This window comes from Amphiura filiformis, chromosome 5 (assembly GCF_039555335.1).
Source record: "Amphiura filiformis chromosome 5, Afil_fr2py, whole genome shotgun sequence".
NCBI classification, from domain to species: domain Eukaryota; kingdom Metazoa; phylum Echinodermata; class Ophiuroidea; order Amphilepidida; family Amphiuridae; genus Amphiura; species Amphiura filiformis.
This window is the reverse complement of record NC_092632.1, coordinates 80,419,826-80,436,530: the sequence shown is the minus strand read 5'-3', so window position 1 is coordinate 80,436,530 and position 16,705 is coordinate 80,419,826. Positions and strand designations below refer to the sequence as shown.

The window sequence follows — 16,705 nt, the reverse complement described above, 5'->3', positions numbered from 1 at the left end:
TCTTATCATAAATAATGTACCGCTTGTCTTGAGTCACTGAAATTCCAGTGTAGTAACTGGATTCTTGACCCCTCTAATATACATGACTTTTGTTACCAGTGTGATATTATTTTTTGAGAAAAATGCAAAAATAGTCACAAATTTATTAAGGTGTGTAGTACCACCTTAAAGGGTTATATGTTCCATTTTTTTCATTTTTAATGAAATCCTAGTTGAATTTCAGTAATTTTAGCAATATGCTAATGTTCATTTCTCTTCTTGATATTCATTTCCTCAATAATAGAATAACCATCTTGCTAATTACTTGTAAAAAGGTCATTGACCTTCACAATGTAATTAACTTACGTACAATTATTTTAAAAAGTTCATTTGAAGCATTAATGTATTCAGAACATATCCTCCAAATCTGATGACATTCTTGCATAAAATAAAAAATTTACAGTCATTTTTGTAATTGAGGTCCGATTTGAGAAAAACGCATTTGGTCGCATGTCATAAGTTGGGTATGCAAAAAGGGTGGAGGGATTACATTTTTCGGAAAATTGCGTTACAAATTTGATTGGCTTTCCGTAACCCCATATCCTACAGCAGTGGTTGATACCTCATTTTAAGCCTAATATTATTCTCTTTCAGTCTACTGAAGCATATAATTATACATTATTCAATAAAAAAATCACATCAGTTGAAACGAAAAATGCCAGGGGTGGAGGAGCAGGCGGATGTGGAGCAGGCGGATGCGGGGGTGTGCAATAGGGCCTATGTGAAAATTCACATGTCAGCATGTCAAAACTACTGGTTACTTTTTCAAATCTAGTGAGGCTATTATGATGTATTGACAGCTTTGAATGTTGAATTTGTACAACTAAAACAATTACTGACTACTTAAGGTGGTACTACACCCCCTGATAAATTTTTTTGACTAATTTTGCATTTTTCTCAAAAAGTAACTACGCACTGAATGCAGTAACAAAAGTTATGTATATTATAGGATAAGGACTCCAATTACTTCACTGAAATTTCAGTGATTCAAGACAAGGGGTTCATTATATATGTTAAGAAATGAGGTACATTCTAGCGGTACCTCTTTTCTTACCATAAATATAACATACAGCTTGTCTTGAGTCACTGGAATTCAAGTGTAGTAACTGGATTCCTTACCCCTATAATATACATAACTTTTGTTACCAGTGTGTTATTATTTTTTGAGAAAAATGCAAAAATAGTCACAAATTTATCAACAGGTGTAGCGCCACCTTAACGGGTTATATGTTCCATTTTTTTTTTTTTTGATGAAATTCTAGTTGAATTTCAGTATTTTTAGCAACATGCTAATGTACATTTCTCTTCTTGATATTCATTTCCTCAATAATAGAATAACCGTCTCGCTAATTACTCGTAAAAAGGTCATTGACCTTCACAATGTAAATAACATACGTACAATTATTTTAAATAATTCATTTGAAGCATTAATGTATTGAGAACATATCCTCCAAATCTGATGCCATTCTTGCATAAAATAAAAATTTTACAGTCATTTTTGTAATTGAGGTCCGATTTGAGAAAAATGCATTTGAAAATTGAGATTTACATAGACGCCTGTGTATTAATTAATTAGTAATTAAGCATTATCTCATAAATTAAGCATGTGTTATGTTTAAAAATGGTGTTAATTATTAGAGGTTGTCAATATATACAACATATCAAAAAATACATTTTTTGTCATTTTTGACCATGTAATTGAAATTGTACCCAACTTATGACATGCGACCATTTGAAAATTGAGATTTACATAGACACCTGTGTATTAATTAATTACTAATTAAGTATTATCTCAAAAATTAAGCATGTGTTAAAGCCATATTATAACATTTGCTGAGGAGGACGCCCTCACTGAATTTTTTTAATTCATTTTTTTACACGATTAAATTGTACTTTATTAAACCAATATACCCTCACTGCAAAAATCAAGACTCTAGGTGCAGTAGTTTTGTCAAAATCAGAGATTTTGAATAAAAGGCTGATTCAGCCATTTATTATTACGATGGAATCGTTAGTCGAACGCATACACGATGTTCATAACACACAGTATGTATGCAGCGTATGTGAAATGACGGTGATATACACAACAAAGGGTCGTACACAACATAACCGAAGGAGTGGTATGTATTGGCGACATGTGCGCTGGTAGTAAATTCCAAATTTCTTTGCTTTGCCGTAGTTGTTCGCTCAAAAATAAAAGGGATATATCTGACAGTAAAAGCTAACATTTTATGGCAAAGAAATGCTAATCTATTTTGTTTGAAAATGTTATAATATTGCTTTAAGGTTAAAAATGGTGTTAATTATTAGAGATTGTCAATATATACAACATATCCAAAAACACATTTTTTGTCATTTTTGACCATGTAATGGAAATTGTACCCAACTTATGACAGGCGACCATATCCCATTTTTATGTCATATGTTCATGTAGGAACTTCAGGCTAATGTCCAACAAACTAAAGTTCACAAGAAGAGGCTGGATGAGGAAAGGGAAGAAGCACTCAGAAAGATGCAGCAGTTAAAGGACACAATCAGGTAGGTAAAACTTAACTAACGACCCAAGCTAGTAAATGCCAGTCCCGTAGAGATGTGTATAAAATAGCCTATTACTAGATAGATGAATCAATCAAATGCATCTACATAGGTAGGGCTAGCCTGCTCAGCTGGCTTAGGAAGCCTGACCACTAGCCAAGCTTAGAGAAATCAGACCTTAAAGATCTCTTAAACAGGAAGCCCCACTTGGTCAGTTCGGCACAGAAGAACTGACTTTCACCTAAAGTGGGTAATGGTGAATCCAACGGATGAGGACACAAAACACATCAAGGGTCAATAAATGATACAAGAGGATCTTTGAACAAGTTCATTTGGAATGTTGGCTTTAACTGTAAACATGGTTCGTTTTGAACAATTCCAGTGAAAAATGATGTTGTACTACTCACATTTTAGTGATGTTTCACCACTTCACTAGTGGTTTCCTCAGACTGGCAACACATCACATCTGACTGCTTCCTTTTATAGGCAACAGGAACCGTTGAGGGCATGATGAGTTGGTCAAAGATGTTGTTGAGTGACAACATCTTTGACCAACTCATCACTTCGCAACTGCTATGAAACCACCTATCCCAAGGACAAACTTCTCCCTCAACAAAAAGCGGAGGCGATTTATGAAACCCCCTGCAGGGACTGTGCTGGTTCATACATTGGTGAAACCGGCCATCCGTTTGGAGTCCGCTTGAAAGAACACCAAAAAGAGGTGGAGAAACTTGAAAGCAAACCATATACTCGAGCTAGCCGAAAATAATCTATCACAGACATTCACAAGTAAGCTATCACCGACCATATAGCCTCTTCTAATTATTATCAATTGGGAGGACTCAAACGTTATCGACACTAAAGCTGACAAGACCACCATCATGGCTAAAAGAGGCCATCTGGATACGCTGAAAAGGAAAAGACACTCTTAACAATTACGAGGGGGCATATTCACTCAACAACATCTTTGACCAACTCATCACACCCTCAATTAACGGTTCCTGTTGCCTATAAAAGGAAGCAGTCAGATGTGATCATCATTTTCAAAACGAACCATGTTTACAAGAGGGATACCTTGAATATATGAACAACTGAAAAGAAAGAACAAAAAATATATTACTCAACAAAATAACAGATATTGCTCTATAAATTGCATACTAACGTACTAGGCGACTATTACCTCATTAACATCGGCTCAATATTAAGTTTTTAGCTTCTACCAATTACCCTAAAGTGGAAGCCTGACTTTTGGTTCAAGATCCTTAGGGAATTAGCCAAGGTTAAAATTTATCCATGTAAAATATGTTCTGTCTGTCTGTCATCAAAGTAACAGGTGTAAGTCAACTGAAAATGTAGGCATAGAAGTAGGTAAAGTTCGAGCTATATGACGTGTAATCGTTAGTGCACGCTGGTTCGAATCCGAACGGTTCTGATTTTTCTCTCCTTTATTATAATGCCAGTTTGTCTGAGCTCCGCTTTCTTTAATTATTATATATTTTCTCAGGCATGCATCCTCTGGATCCTCGCATTTAATATTTAATGTCTCATATTGACTGATGTTCTGCCAGGACACAGCAGATAGGCCACCCTCTCTAATTATAATTAAAATTACATTGGCCGTGAGACATTTTCGAGAGAATAAAATCATTACACGTTCAATTCGCTGGTAGATCCGCCATGAGCTGTTGTGGCGTGTGGTGGTGAGCTATACGACATGTAATCGTTGGTGCACGCTGGTTTGAATCCGAACGGTTCTGATTTTTTCTCTCCTTTATTATAATGCCAGTCTGTCTGAGCTCCGTTTCTTTAATTAATATATTTTTTAAACCTTTGGAAATAAAATTTTCAGCTTAGCAAACATTTGAACTCACATATAAATGCTGCAGGATTTTGGTACATTTACAATCACACACTTGTACAATCTTGTGTGCCGAGTCTGTCCATGCATGTTTTCTATTAGGTATATACATGTAAAGGTACAATGTAGAGGTTTATACATGTATTCAGCTTTCAGTCATATATTTTCTGATATTAAATTAAAAGTTAAAAAGCAACAATGCAAAACATGACATGCGAGTAATTCAAAAGTATTAAATTTTTTCAGGGAATCAGAACAGAAGCTAACTGGTCTTCAGAGAATGAAGTACAAGCAGGAAGAATATGATAAAGAAGATGTGGCTTTTGAACAGATGAGAGGCATGAGAAATGGAGTGTCAGATGTTCCAAATATTGAGGTAGGTTATGGAGCAAGGCAGTGGCGTGTCGGGGGGGAGGAAGTAGTGGAACTTAAAATGTACTATCATCGATCCCTTCAGTTCAGCATGATAATACAATAAAGCAAGTGGTAGGCATGAAAGATTGTGGAATTGATCCACCAACCCTTCCCTCTGTCATTTGAGAACTGTCCTCCGACAAGGCTGCCATTTCAATTGTTTTACATTTCCGTTTGGTTTTTAATAAGCCAAATCGGCATTGGAAGTTTGCAATGCACTGTGGGACAGTTTTTGTAGTTTTGGGACACTTTGCCCTCTGACCTATTGAGAAAATTCAGAAAAATTGGTTTTGTGCTTACAAAATATAATCTAAAATGTTTTACAAGAATAAAAACAAACCCCAAAAAACATTGAATATTTTTAAAGATAATATTATGACAATAATAAATAAATTAATAATAATTATAGCAATTTCCCCGATATGTCAGAGGTAAAAGTGTGCCCCAAAAAACGGAAGTTACAATAGCGATTGGGCTTATTGCATAGGGTCTTTTAAGGAAAGGAACCTGGAACCTACATGTATACAATTACGCTAGAGATATCGGAGGTTCCATACACGTCAGAGATGCCAGTCATCACAAATTTTGCTGATTTTAGGATATTTCGATCAAACGATCCTGTTATATATACATGTATATAGGCAACAATACATTTCTTAATTGTCTGGTTATTCAGAATTTTTTTTATAATAACCCTCTCCACGTGGGTGTCGACTGCAGGCGACCCGGGGGTCACTATGCATGATCGTCCCAGCACCTCAAAAAAGGACCCTAAATGGCGTAATGGCGTTTTCGTGTAGAACAAAATGTCACCCCTTTGGCGTAAGGCTCTGAAAATCTTACCCCTAAAATATGGCGTAAGAAACTAAAATGGACCCCTAAATGGCGTAAACTCTAAAACAAACCCATTGAAGTTGAAAAAAGATACCCTTAATGTCCAAACTTTACCTGAAAAGCACCCTTTTTTCTAAAAACGTCGACGCCGCCACAAGGTAAAAAATCAACCCTTTTTCGACGCTTTTGGGGACGAGCATGCGTGCTACTACTTTGGTATGAGTGTGACCCCCAGGCAGGTGACAAGTTTCAAATTTCCTTTAAAATTTCAGAATTGTACATTTTCATGGCCATATTTAGAATATGCATGAAAATAGATGAAAATGAGTACAATATTAAGCCTAGTTCAGTGGTTCTTGAGCTCTTGATATTTTGGTGTCAGAACTTGGACATTTTGAATCCTATGGCAAGCATGCAAAGCATTAATGACGTCATAATTACACCATTTTCTTCTTTTCTCTTCCAGATTCAACAGCAAGTGTCCCATTCTGTACAGGAGATTCGTAACGATGTAAAGTTCAAATTCATACAATTTTGTGGCAATTTTATTACTTCTGCTGGACTTTTTATGGTATGCTTTTTTCTGTGGAAAACTTTAAATAGAAAAGTAGATGAGCGACGAGCGGCTCAAGAAGCAGAAGCGGCTAGTGGGGCAGCTGGTACTGTTGAAAGCAATACGGTCAAAGAGAGTGCAGAAGTAATTGAGACAAAAGAAGATGCTAGTATATTTGCTTAAATTAATTTTGCGGAACTTTGCAGTTTCCATGTTGTGTCAAGAAAGACATATCCACATCAATTACAGCAGTGCATGGTGTACATACATGTATAGCAAAAATATTCACTCATAAATAAGATGCATGTCCACCACTAATGGGCTGCTTTGTTGGCGTTTTCACTGTTTTTTTTAGATATTGAACACATCATTTCTTCTCAAAATAAGCTTTACAATGATAAATTACAAGGGAGTAAAAAACAAGGCATTGGGAAATTTTTTTTGTTGTTGAGATATTCAGTGGACCATATCTTGGAATTTGCTCTGCTGACATCGCGACCCCTTTGTAGTGGATGGTCAATGTGTCATTGTGATTTCTGTGTAATGCTGATTGCCGAATAAAGATTATATTTAGAGAATAAAGGTATTGTTTTTAGCCGCTGTTGTGCATCTATCGTCTCATATAACACAAGCGACATCATTATTTTAAGTAAGTTTTACGCCAAAAATAATGATGTCGCCTGTGTTATATGAGACGATAGATGCACAACAGCGGCTAAAAACAATACCTTTATTCTCGTTCTTAAACATTCAGTTCAAATAAAAATACCAGTATTACAAAATTTAATCAAACTAAATCCTACATTTTACAAGGAATTACCTAGGGCATAAAATCGATCAATCCCGTGGTTGCTATGCACCTCTGATTGGTTCAGAGTGCGTCTGAGTATAGCGTTGACATGCATGCACTAAAGTGTGTGATATCGTGTCATATCACACAGGTAAGAACCAATAAGATAGCAGGAACATTCTAAAGTGTTTAAGAATAAACCATACTTGTATTTCACCTCTGAAGTGCCTTTTACAATTGAATACCTGAGTGGAAAAAGGGGACCTTTAATACATAAACATACAATATTACATATATTCGAAATTATATATGATGTTACCATGGCAACGGTACAGGTCTTAATACAAGCTGGAGTTGGACCCTTCTTCCACTAATATACTGCAAGTGCTAGTTCCATAAGCAGACATGTTATAGCTATAGAAAGTTGGTAATTATCCATTAATTGCACAAGTTGAAGCATGTAATATGTTAGCAAGAAAGTTTATTGTAGTGAAAAGCAGATTTCATGGGTGAACAAAATTCCTCTTGAACCCGATATTTGTGGAAGAAGGGCCCAACTCCTTTCTTCCATGAAAACCATGATTAAGTGTATGTGGAAGACTATTTAGAGAGTGGATTTTGGTGCACCTTTCACACACAAGGAAGAACAGTGTGCTAGCAATAAAATGCTGGGTTAACTCATTTTTGTAAAACAAAATGGAGTTGGGCCCTTCTTCCACTCAGGTATTCAATTGACTGAGCATGACCAAGGCAACAAGAGCGTTGCACTGTATGGAACCAGGTTAATATGAAGGGATTTGGACATGTAAGGTTTAGAGTTGTCTTCCGTTCATCAGTAGGCATGATCACAATTTAAACGTGTGGTTTTAAGGGGGTACTACACCCCTGGCCAATTTTGTGCTTATTTTTGCATTTTGCTCAAAAATTACAGCGCATTGGTGACAGGTAAGATATGTATATTATAGGGGCAAAGACTAAAAGTACTGCTTTGAAAATTCAGCAAATCAAGGCAATTAGTTATTGATTTATTGATCAAATATTGGTTTTCCCTCATTTTTGACTGTAACTCCACAACTGTTTTCTGTGCTGAAATAAAATTTCCAGTGCAGTAGTTGTAGTCCTTGCCCCTATATAATATATATCTTACTTGTCACCAATGCGCTATAATTTTTGAGAAAAATGCAAAAATAGGCACAAAATTGGGTAGGGGTGTAGTACCCCTTTAAAGACAAAGGTCTTTATTTCAAATTTCATTAAAATAATTCACACATGGGGTAAAAAGGTCAACTTTCCAAACATACTGACAGATTCCCTCCCCCCAATATCACAAAAATGGGAGAGCGTGGCCTAATGGTTAGGGTACTTGCCTTTTTGTGCATGGAGATTTGCTGGGATATTGACTTGGGTAAAAATATGTCTGAAATTAATTGGCAACCTCTGTAGATTAAATTCAGACTTCCGCTCTCCCCATGGTTCATTTAGAATTGGGTTAAATGAACCATGAAAGTACTCTGTCCTTCAGAGGCCGTCTGTCCCGTGTACAGAGAGACATACTGTACATGTATCTTGCAGCTAGTTTCGAAAAGAGGAGGGTGTCAACCAGTGCTGTACAGTGCAAAAACTGATTGAGGCGCCAATGGCTCCTAACTTTATAAATTTGGGCGCCCATATTTTGCTCCCAGGTAAAAAATCTGAGGGGCCAACTGAACAGCCACATGTGTTGAATGTTCATTGCTGCTGTACTCAATCCATTATATATTTTCCAGGAAGTCCCCATCGAGACATCATGATAAATGGATATTCATAGCATACATTCGTACTCTTTAATGCTACGTTACATACATGTTTTGCATTTGCTGGCGATTAAAGCTTCAACAGTGGGCCAATGGCGCCAGGGATTGAAAATTTAGTCGCATCAGAAAATATCTAGTCGCCAATGCGCCTAAAATGGTCGCACTGTACAGCACTGGTGTCAACCCCTGACTGTTCCCAACCCGTCCCGGTGTTCAAATGGACCCCAATGGAAATAAGCTTCAATAGAGGCTTTATTGGGTTATCCAGGGTCGCCAAAAACCGTACAAATCAAATTAAAAAAAAGTCAAAAATAGTCCTTGTGAAAAATATTTGTCAATGGCAAAAGTACACATGATAGTTTCATTGGAATTGGCTTAAAATTGTTATCAAAGCCCTGCTGATTGCCAATCAACTATGTTCCTGTAATTAAAGCTTTTAAGGGATATCAGACATTTTGTTATTATTTTATCTAACTGCACCAAACTAATTCTAGGCTGATTTCATCATAATATAAGTAAGTGCAAATTGCTATCCTCGGTGACTGTGCTACCAGCGTACGTACACCTCCATGGTTTCAGAATTTGACAGCACCATTCGTGCAACAATTTAAAAAAAATATGCAAGCAAACATCTTTTTTTTTACTGCATTTTTATTATATGTATAAAAAAAAATCCCAAATTGCTTGCACATTCTCTGTTTATCACTTCATTAGCAAAAACCTATCCTTATACCAAACTGCAAAAATATTGATTTTAGGTTGTTCTAGTTTAAAATAACTGCTAATCCCTTCAATACATGTCATCAAGATTCCTTAATATTTGTCTTCTTTGTAGGAGTTAGTACTGTAAAATTCTTGCAATGATGATGGATGTTAATGCCAGGGTGTTTTGGGGCTATGAAGTCTCAAAATGGGCTAAAAATAAATAAAAATGTGGAAATTTGAATTAAGGTATTAGACCTGGGATTGGGTGATAAAATGTCATTTTTGAGGTTTTTGTATGAAATTCCCCAAACTTTCAGCTTTCTTTTACTTTTTATTTGATCAAAATTGAACATTCCGTTCAAATTTTACAAATGAAAAACTGTCAACAGAAAATGCGAAAATAATCCATAATGAGCGTTATCCCATATTAATACATGCATTCTATTTCTTATGTACTGTATTGTTTTCAGGCAGTGAAATTTTAGAAATCATTGAATACAAATTAATTACGGATCCAAAATGCACCAGTTAACCATGTATATTGTCGCATTGAATATCAAAATGTAATTACAACAGTAAAAATATTCATTCTAATTATCAAAATTATGTTAATTAGCTAATTAATATTCATTATTGATTTTGTAAACTTTAAAGTCAATTTTCTCGTATTTCATATTTTCACCAATATTGGAATTGCAAAAAAATGTGGACGCAAAACTACACCCCCTACTGGCCTGAAATTTCGAATGAATATGCTTTAATCCCTGATCTGTGCATTGAGCCTACTTTTGAAAATGTTAACTGCATACTTCAATGTGAAATGTCTGCCATACAAAAGTTGTCCATGACGAAAATTTCACAAGACATGATTCTTGGACACAGTTGATAGCCTTACCCTCCTAAGTCTCTACAAATAGGCTCAATGCACAGATCTTGTTGAGAGCTTTAATTTGATGCCTTAATGAGCTTCATACGATGTTTAGTTCTTGCTCTACATTTTTTGGCGTTTCTTGGTTTTTCAGCTAATTAAATATACAAATTAGCTAATTAATATTCATAAAACTATGCACAAATGTATTTCTCCATATGGTCATCATATATGTATAACCTAAGAATGATGTGCTGTTTAGTTACCAAAATAAGTCAATCCCAGGTCTAACACCTTAACAAAAAGTAGGAAATCTTTACAATATTGTAGGAAATCTAGCATCTCTGGTTTTACGCTTGGAGACATTTTCTTGAAGAAATTTACATTAACATCAAAGGCAATTGGAAGAGTTTCTATGGATAGATAAATGAATTTTGTTCTTCACATTTTTTTTTATTTTGCTTGTCACATGCACAATGCAACTTTTTCCTGTCATTTAATTGACAGACATTTCCTTCCAATATGCCAATAATAAGCAGCACAAACCCTCAAAACTGTCAGGCCAAATAGTGAGCATGTTAAGCGCAATTTAGTTTTTAAATCCTACCTTTTTGCATTGTAAACTTCCATATGTTGCTCAAATGTTGAGCGAGATATCAACAAGGCAGAACAAATTTCTCCATCCCATGGAACATTTGGATTTTCACATTTCCTGTTCATTTCATCATTTTCATACACTCTTAGGTAGCGAGAACCAATCAGAGCAAGCATTAGAAAAAAGCAAACCATGTATTGATTGTGTTTAATGCACGGGCGCACACTCCACATGCTACGCGCAGTGCTGTTGGACGCGTTCATTTTTCTTGCGGGTTGACAATTTAAGTGACAATTTTGTTATAAAAACAGCAAAAATCTTGTTTTTTTCTTGTGTATGAAATGGATTAATGAACTCAGATAATTATATTACTTGTTATTCAAGAAATTAGAAAAAAATTGTTGATGTTGATGCGTCTAATGCACTCCTCCCTTTCGGGGCCCGTGCATTACATGCATCAACATCAGCGAGTGTGTATTATTTTGTCTAATTTCTCTCTCATCAAGTAATATGCGTTTATTTATAATTAAAGTGCAAAATGGCCAATAAGGCCTACCAGCAAAGATTGACATTTTAGAACTATGGATTTGTATGTGTTTTGTCATTAAACAAAACAAGGACAGTTGTATACACAAATGTTTGTGTTTGATAAAATGTTTTATTTCATATAATACTATGCACAATATAATAGTTCCCAAATATGGCTTTAAACTTATGCTGCAAACAGTGAAAAGAATTTACAAATCTGCACTATTTGTGGAGCAAGTTTGCTCTGTATTCTTTGAATTTTCGCCTATTGTTATGTGTAGTTGAACAAAGCATAAAGGTTTTTTCTTCATTAATTGATTGACTTCGAAAGGCAGAATCAATCGAACAGGCGTACTACATGTACATGTCTATCATAATCAAGTCCATTCAATAACATCCTCCAGTGGATATTTCAATTGAATGAACACAGCCTGACATAGCGCTGTGATTTTTTCTGTACACTGCGCGATGCACACCAGCGCGTGTGACTGTGCGTGTGTAACGCAGAAGTGAATCCAACCATGCCAACGCACTCATGATTGGTTAGTATTGTATCAGTTCAGTTCAGTTCAGTTTATTTCATCCATTCAAAATACATGTATCCAAGGTTGTGCATTCACGTTGTAGTTTGAAATACGACCACCGTTAGATCGTTAAAACAGCTGTTGAAATCTGTGTTCATTCAATTGAAATTCCTAGTATAGTTTGACACATAGTGAGGCATTGAAAAACTGAAATGTGGCTACAAATGTATGGTTTCTGATACCAATATCATGCCATGCATCCAGTTGAAAGGACAGTTGTACGGTATAATACTTGATCAAGCTGTAAATTCCAGATATAGACAAATAAAGGAAACAGTTCTTTTGTTGTCTATTGTCTTTGAAACACTCCATAGGGTTTTCTACAAAATGTAGCTTTGCAAATGCATTATACAATCATGTAGAAAACTGAAAATTGAATATATGCCCAACTTCAGACTGATTTTGCTTGATCACACCACACATAGGCAGATTGGACCACTTTATATTTTCCCTAATTAGCATCCTTCCCAAGGTCTTAGCCAGCCATGCGTCCACCAGTCTTTAAGACGGCCTAATCTAATTTTAGACGGGTGGATTTAATGGATTTTACAGATGTGATAGCTCTAAAACAGATGATTTTAAGGTCATATGAACTTGAGACTAATTCAGAGTGACATGTAAAGGCCAAATCAGGACATATTTGACCCTAGTGACCCTTCCATGGGTATAGACAAGTTGTTTTATATTTGAGGGTCAAATTTTGGTGTCTGCTTGGATGGGTGGTTTCTGATTTCTGGCTAAGACTCTGATCCTTCCCTATTGGAAATTCATGCACCCCCTATGGGAGACACAACCTTAGTCTCCCACACATGGGGTGTTACTGAGTCACCCATTCAGGTAACCCCATTTGAAATTCATACTCCTGTATGGGAGATTAAGGTTATGTCTACCACAGGGGTGTATGGATTTCAACTGAAATAGCCCATTTTAGTGCCCCCGGTGAACATTTATTTTGCCAAGAAAATGTTCTCTTGATAGAACATGTTTTTCCAAAGCACATACATTTTTGCCTTTAGTACAAATGGTATTCTATAAGCCACAAATCTACTTTGATATAAAATGTACATTTATTACATGATTTTATAAGATTGCACTTTCAGTGAAAGTCTTTCACCAGTTACAAAGTTCTTGCTTCACCTTGATGATCCATCCAAGTTTCAAGAATATTGGTGAGATATTCAGTTTTAATGAAAAATGTTCTTCCAATAATGGCTTACAAAAATGACTTCACAAGATGATGCATAATATTTGAGCTATAGACCCTATAGAACACTACGTCACTCATCCTCATTTAAATAAAATTCTGTCCACCGTAACCACAGGGCAATTTGCATAACACAATAAAACAGGTGAATCGTTGTGGATCGAACCTGACCCTCTGTCACTTACAACCAACATGATATGTCTGCAATTTCAATTGTTATACTGGTCCGGTTGAGTTTATTCGATAGGGTCTATTTCATTTCATGAGGTCACAATTGCAAAATTCAAGTTGATATATTACGGTTTACAAATTAATACAATTTTCTGAACAGTATAATGTAGTAGCATGAATTCCCTGCTTTTCCATGCTATGCCAATTAGGGTACGTACAAACCAAAGGATTAATGAAAATAAGACAAAAAAATTTGTATTTCCATCGTAATAATAAAACGCTGGTTCCTGCGTTTTATTCAAAATCTCGGATTTTGATAAAACTACAGCACCTTTAAGTCTTGAATTTTGCAGAGTATCTTTGCTAACTATATAGTACATTACAATATAGTTAGCAAAAAAAACCAGAATTTAAAAATTTAGTGAGGGTGTTCTCCTCAGAAAGTGTTATAATATGGCTTTAATGTTATTTGATAATACCTTTAAAAGGGGGTACTACACCCCGGTGTTAAATTTGTGACTATCTTTACATTTTTCTCAAAAAATAATAACACACTGGTAACAAAAGTTATGTATATTATAGGGGCAAGGAATCCAGTTACTACACTAAAATTGCAGTGAACCAAGATAAGCGGTTCATTTTATATACATCCCAGCCGTACCTCATTTCTTATCATAAATACACTGGCGAGATTACGTAATTAATCGGATTAATTACCATAGCAATAGGTGAAAACAATTTTGAACATATCGCTGCACTACAAGCAGGTTACACTCATCACCTGTGTATGTCTGCAATCATAGATTGAATACAATACTGGTCTTTTCAAAGATACTAATCTTACAGGTGAAGTAATCAGCATGATATGGTTCAATGAAGAGGTACCGTGTGAACGTATCAGTGCAGCGCGGTATATTCAAAAATTGTTTTCACCTATTGCTATGGTAGTTAATCCGATTATTACGTAATCTCGCCAGCGATAACAAACCGCTTGTCTTGGGTCACTGAAATTCGGTGTAGTAATTGGATTCCTTGCCCTATGATATACATAACTTTTGTTACCAGTGTATAATTAGTTTTTGAGAAAAATGCAAAAATAGTCACAAATTTAGCGAGGGGTGTAGTACCCCCTTAATGCTATAGCAGAGGTTCAAAAGTAAACTACTCTTATTACCTGTTTAACATCACATCGAAAGGGCCACAGAAATTACAATTTGCTAACACAATAATTCACTTGCAGTGACCCCTACCTCTGTCATTATTCCTTTCTATTTCTCTGAACTCTTCAAAAAATTTCTTGGTCCAATTTGCCTTTAACATGGTTACAAACAAAATAATGTTTTGACAATCAACAACAACAGGTTTCATTGAATGATCTCTTCATTGATCCCTTCTTCTGCCTGAAAATGTCGTGACTTGGCTTGCTGGACCACAGATAAATCAAATGTCACTACTGTGCAAATACAGTGCTCATGGGGCTACAACATCTCAAGAAAGTAGACAGAGAGAGGAACAAATCTGTTAGGACCAAGAGGGCAAGAGTTTTCCTGATAAACAACTTCAATGCCTAACCTGACATAAGTAGGGGATCACATATATTCTGTCTTAGGTGCGCTGATGACAGGGCCTAGATCTGCTGCTGCAGTTGCAGTCCTAGTAAGCTGTGACTGGGCCCGGGCTATGGAAGATTCCAGCAGGGCAATATCATCAGCAAAATCCAGGTCATTCAGCATCTTGGCAGGATACCTGCTTGACCGACGTGGGTAGGTAATAATTCCTGCATCAATTCCAGAAGTTGATTTCTTCAGAAGGTAGTCTACCAAGATAATGAACAGGAATGGTGCCAACACATCACCCTGAAGCACTCCAGTTGTTACTTGGAAAGGCTCTGAGATACTGCCATCTACCATAACGGCACTATTGGAGTCTTTGTAGAGCACCTGGATGGCAATGACCACAACCTTTGGTATTCCATAATGCCGCAGCACTGAAAACATGACGGACCTGTTGATGGAGTGGAAGGCTTTTTTGAAGTCCACAAAAGTGAGTGTTAAGGAAAGTTGGTACTAAGGCTGGCATTTTCGGTCGGGTAAACGGGTACCCGCCCGAGATTACATTACCCGGGTAGGAAATACCCTCCCCGGGTGCCCGAAATTCAAAAAAAAAAAAAAAAAAAAAAAAAAAAAAAATTTTTAAATTTTTTTTAAGTTTTATTTTTCGGTTTTGTAGTGTCCCTGGACCTAGACCTAAATGCTAGGATCATTCATGGTTGACCTAAAAAAAAAAAAAAAAAAAAAAAAAATTTCAAGATATTTTGTTATTTTTAATATGAAAATTGATAATTTGTATTCATGTCATAGTCTATTAATGATTTCAAAATGCATTCAAATTCAATACATTTTGAAATCATTAATAGACTATGACATGAATACAAATTATCAATTTTCATATAAAAAAAAATAACAAAATATCTTGAATTTTTTTTTTTTTTTTTTTTTTTTAGGTCAACCATGAATGATCCTGGCATTTAGGTCTAGGTCCAGAGACACTACAAAACCGAAAAAAAAATAAAAACTTAAAAAAAAAAAAAAATTTTTTTTTTTTTTTTTTTGTATTCAGTACCCGGTTACCCGCCCGAAAATTGTGGCGGGTACCCGGGTACAAAATTACCCGAAAATGCCAGGCCTAGTTGGTACTCCTTGAAGCCTTCCATGATCCTCCTCAAAATGTGTATTTGCTGAGCACAGCTGCGACCTGATCTAAAGCCAGCCTGGTTGCTTCTCAGTAAAGGATCAATGTGAGGTCGGATCCTGTTCAGAAGGATCTTGTTGTATACTTTTGCGGCAATGGACATAAGCGAAATACCACGGTAGTTTGTCATGAGAGAGAGGTCACCTTTCTTTGGTAGAGGAATGATTACATTCGTAACCCATTGACGTGGCGGTGTCAGCGTTGAGAATACTTCCATACAGAATTTGAGAATTATATCAATCATGCTATTCCCTCCTCCCTGAAGTGCTTCTGCAATTATAGCACAGTCCAATCCTGCTGCCTTGTTGGTCTTCATGGCTGCTATTTTTATGGTTGCTATTAAGCCGTACAATCTTGCAATAGAAAATGTCTGTGCTAGGCTAATTCCATACAGTTTTACACTAAGGATAGACCAAAGTGGTGAGCCCCTAATAACTAAGACGAACAGGGATAGGAAGCGAGCCTACATGTATTTGTGTGTAA

General features: G+C 36.0%; 1 protein-coding gene across 2 annotated transcripts in view; it reads left to right on the top strand.

The window, feature by feature from the left end:
- The window catches only part of LOC140153801 (uncharacterized), a 152,868-nt gene that overhangs the window by 8,347 nt on the left and 127,816 nt on the right, over positions 1–16,705 (top strand). The window contains exons 3-5 of one of the 2 annotated variants that reach the window (XR_011859148.1): positions 2,474–2,577; positions 4,679–4,808; positions 6,147–8,705. Coding sequence is in view for 1 of the 2 variants with exons in the window: in XM_072176657.1 (XP_072032758.1) it covers positions 2,474–2,577; positions 4,679–4,808; positions 6,147–6,416 (504 nt within the window). In the remaining variant the exon portion in view is untranslated. Of the gene's footprint in view, positions 1–2,473; positions 2,578–4,678; positions 4,809–6,146; positions 9,782–16,705 lie in introns of those variants that run through there. The other variant, XM_072176657.1, reaches the window with a different exon arrangement.